A 4,026-nucleotide genomic window follows, 5' to 3' on the forward strand; every position below is an offset into this window, starting at 1 on the left:
ACAAGATGAAGAGGAAGAAATGGCTGAAGAAAAAAACGAAGAAGAAGAAACAGAAGAGCAGCAAGATGAAGAGGAAGAAACTGAAGAAAAAGATGAAGAAGGGAAACAAGATGAAGAGGAAGAAATGGCTGAAGACAAAGATGAAGAAGAAGAAACAGAAGAGCAGCAAGATGAAGAGGAAGAAACTGAAGAAAAAGATGAAGAAGGGAAACAAGATGAGGAGGAAGAAATGGCTGAAGACAAAGATGGAGGAGTAGAAATAGAAGAAAAACAAGATGAAGATGAAACTGAAGAAAGAAAAGGTAAGTTGTTAACAAATTATTTATTAATAATATTTTTTTATTTTCAGGGAATGAGACACAAGACAGTTATGATGATGATGTCATCTTCTTATATGAGGAGCTTCCCTCGTCTGATCTAGTACAGGAGGCAGAAGGACTCTTCCTTCCCAAACACTTTTATAATTATCTCAAAAAGGAGGCATGCCCTGGTTGCCGTGGCTGTGGCGATAACTTTGAATTCCCACCAGATTACGGTAAAGAGAAGAAAGAGAATGAAAACTCTTCCATGAGTATTGAACCAGCACCTGAAGATAAACCAGCTCACAATGATAATAAAGAGGAAAAAGACACAATCAATAAATCATCATTTCATTCAGCATCATCAAGCAGTTCCTTTGGAGCTGCTCCTTCAATTAGTGAGACCAATAGTACTGGATTATTCTCTTCTGCTGCCGTTGGGTTCTCGTCATTCTCTGATATTGCATCTGGTGCTGAAAGACCCTCCGATTTCATTAAAGATGAAGGTTTTAAGTTTTCCGGAGCCGGAGCTCAGTTATTTTCCGGTGGAGGTGGAGAAGGCAGAGAGGAAGAAGGAAATGAGAATCCTGAGGAAGAAGCTAATATTCATTTTAAACCAATCGCTACTTTACCAGAGACTTACGACTATAAATCGGCAGAGAAAGAAGGAGAGACCCTTTTTGACGAGCGTGGGAAACTCTATCGTTTTGACGGCTCAACCAATCAATGGAAGGAAAGAGGTCTTGGTAATATGAAGATTATTTATCATCGTGGAAACAGGCAGACCCGTCTGGTTATGAGACGCGATCAGATATTAAAGTTATGTTGCAATCATTACATCACTGATAGTATGAGCATTGAGATGCAAATGGGTAATCCTAAAGCAATGACCTGGTTTACTGAGACTGACTACTCAGAAGAGACTGCCCTACCACAGAAGCTAGCTCTTAGATTCAAACATGAGGAAACTGCAAAGAGATTTAAGGATCTTTTTGAAGAAGCAGTTAGCAAAGCAAAAGAAGTGTCTAATGAGAATGACAGACATTCAGAAAATGAAGAAGAAGAGAAAGAGGAGGAGGAAGTAAGGGAAGAGAAAAGAGATACAGAAGAAGAAAAAAAAGAAGAGGAGAAAGGAGATGATAAAGAAGAGAAGGGAGAAGAAGAGGAGGAAGGTAAAGAAGAGAAAGGAGATGATGAAGAAGTAGAAGAGGAGGAAGAAGAAGAGGAGGAGGAGGAAGAAGAAGAAGAGGAGGAAGAACAGGAGGAGGAGGAAGGTAAAGAAGAGGAAGAGAAAGGAGATGATGAAGAAGAGAAAGGAGAAGAGGAGGAGGAGGAGGAGGTTCAGGATAGTGAAAGTGATAATAATGATGACTCTTTGTGGACTTGTCCTGATTGTTCAGTAAAGAATGATATCAATACTAACAAGTGTGTAGCTTGTGAAGCAGCTCGTCCAAATAAAAATTGAAGGAAGAATTTGTTTAATCATTTTTGATCGATTAGTTGTAGTGTTTATTTTAATTTGATTTTGCATGCATTTATTTTGTGTTCTACTTGTCCTTCTATTCACATCATTTTTGCTAATTACTACTGTGAGAAATTAATTTTAATAGTGTTAATGCTCACACACGTGTTTGCACATGGATAGTTATTTTTGTTGAAGCTGTCCTGCGGTTAAAATTATTAAAGGCCTTTAGCCTTTCAAGTTTCAACTTGTAGAATAACAGTATGTTATTGTAATGTAATGGTTCACGTGAGCTGAGTTCCTGTTTATAATAATGGCAGCTAGTGATGGACTGATGTCTTGTAAAAGAAAGGATTTTTCAGCAGGACAGTCTGAATATTATCCAATAAGCTGCCCTCGAGTTGACAAAGAAGAACCAATATTCATAGAGCAACCTTCTGATAGATACAATTGTCTAATATGTCATTGCGTGATGAGAGAGCCTCATATCGTCACATGCTGCTCTAGGAAAATGTGTCGTGACTGTATACAGCGTGTAAATATTTCTGGTCAACCTTGTCCCCATTGTCGTGAGCCTAATTTCAGTAGTTTTTTAGAGAAGCAGCTCAACGGTGAGATACTAGATTTGAAGGTTCGTTGTACACACCACAAGAATGGATGTGAGTGGGTGGGAGAGTTAAGAGATCTAAAGAATCATACCGATTCCAGTTGCAAGTTTGCTAAAGTAAAGTGTCCTTTTGGTTGCTCCGTGGCTTATCTTCATAAAGATGCAATGAATCACGAATCAGTCTGTACTAATCTCCCACCGGAGATGCATATTAAGAGAACAATGAAGGAAACTGATCAATTTAAAGAAGAGTTACAAGCTACGTTGAATCGATTTCAAGAGCTGTATGAATCAGAATCAGCACGTGTTAAAGAGCTAACCACTCAACTTGAGGGTCTGAAAGCAAGTCACAGAAGAGAGCAGCAAGAATTGAAGATTCAGTTTCAGGCAGAGAAGAAGCAGCTACTAGAAGAATCTAAGGAACAGGTTATGCTGCTAATAAAGAGCTTAAGAGCTGAATTTACTCAAGCAATGAACAGATCTCTGACAATAAAAAATGAAGAGCTGAAAGAATCATACAATGGTGCACCTGTGACTACTTCAGCTAGATTCCTTTCTCCTTCACCTACACACACTCCTGCCACTACTCCTATTAGTTCCTTTGTTGCTTCAAGTGGTTCTAGTACTATTCATTATCGTTCTCCTCTTTCTATCAGTAGTACGTCAACAGGTACTGCCTCTGGTATTAGAACAACTGCAGGCAGTGCTGCACCATTATATGTAGGAGCAAGCCAAATAATGCCAACTTATATTGGAAGAACGAAGGTGTCAACTCATCAGTTAGCTCCTGCTTCTACTGGAGCACCATTGCCTCAATATTCATCTTCTAATACAGGGCCAATGCAGACACCATTTCCTTTAGTAACTCCTCCATTTTCAGCTTCATCTGCAGTTCGTCCTCAATTACCTTTTCAGTTACCAAGCACTACTCTGTTTAAAAGAGTACCTAGTACACCAGTGCCTCAGTTAATACCGACTACTCTTCCATTAAAAGGTAATATTAATACACTCACTGTACTTCTATATTTGTATGTGTTTGATACTCATGACTATTTCCCTTTTCTTTTTGTTTATAGGCTCTACTGGTACTGCTACAGCAACTACTTGCTTAACTACTACTACAACTACTGCGTCTGCTGTTTCACAGTTCAATGCAGTTTCTACAACTAGTTCAGTCTTTACACTGTCCTCTACACCTCAAATATCATTCGCTACTTCAACAGCCAAACCATCCTTCAATGCTATGCCTACTGCTCCTACTAATTTTGTATTTGGAAAAGCACCACTAAAAAGTAGACCTCGTGTGTCATCAAAAGGGTCTTCAGGTCTCAATATTGGTAGTAGAGGAAGTGGAGGAAAGGGACTTGCATTGTCACCAACAGTGGAAGAGGAAGAGAAACAAAAACAGCGACAAATTCCAGTACAGAGTGAGTCCACTAGTCAAGCATTTCAGACAGGTACTGGACAAAAGGCAACTCCTTCATCATTCTTATTCACAGCACAACCAGGTGGCTTCACTTTTAAAAAACCTGTCGAAGAGGCCAGAAATGCCAGTGTTAGTTCTAAGAAAGAAGAAGATAAAGCAGAAACACTAGAATCAATCCCTATTGGAGAAGAAAATGAGCGAGTAATGTTTTGGGAGCAGGGAAGTTGTTCGC

The 4,026-nt window shown here is 39.2% G+C and overlaps 2 protein-coding genes across 2 annotated transcripts; both read left to right on the plus strand.

The window, feature by feature from the left end:
- Nucleotides 1-177: 177 nt before the first annotated feature.
- Nucleotides 178-1,422, plus strand: LOC100634498 (E3 SUMO-protein ligase RanBP2-like; the record flags this gene model as incomplete). The annotated part of the gene is made up of 2 exons (XM_011410241.2): nucleotides 178-302; nucleotides 350-1,422. Coding segments are annotated over exons 1-2 (1,146 nt in total), but the record flags the coding sequence as incomplete, so codon positions are not given.
- Nucleotides 1,423-1,593: 171 nt separating this feature from the next.
- On the plus strand, nucleotides 1,594-4,017 carry LOC109590687 (mucin-5AC-like; the record flags this gene model as incomplete). Its single annotated transcript, XM_020006574.1, has 2 exons — nucleotides 1,594-3,362; nucleotides 3,445-4,017. Coding segments are annotated over exons 1-2 (1,861 nt in total), but the record flags the coding sequence as incomplete, so codon positions are not given.
- Between the last annotated feature and the right edge of the window lie 9 nt (nucleotides 4,018-4,026).

Source organism: Amphimedon queenslandica, unplaced genomic scaffold, assembly GCF_000090795.2.
Source record: "Amphimedon queenslandica unplaced genomic scaffold, v1.1 AMPQUscaffold_9659_Cont18210, whole genome shotgun sequence".
Taxonomy (NCBI): domain Eukaryota; kingdom Metazoa; phylum Porifera; class Demospongiae; order Haplosclerida; family Niphatidae; genus Amphimedon; species Amphimedon queenslandica.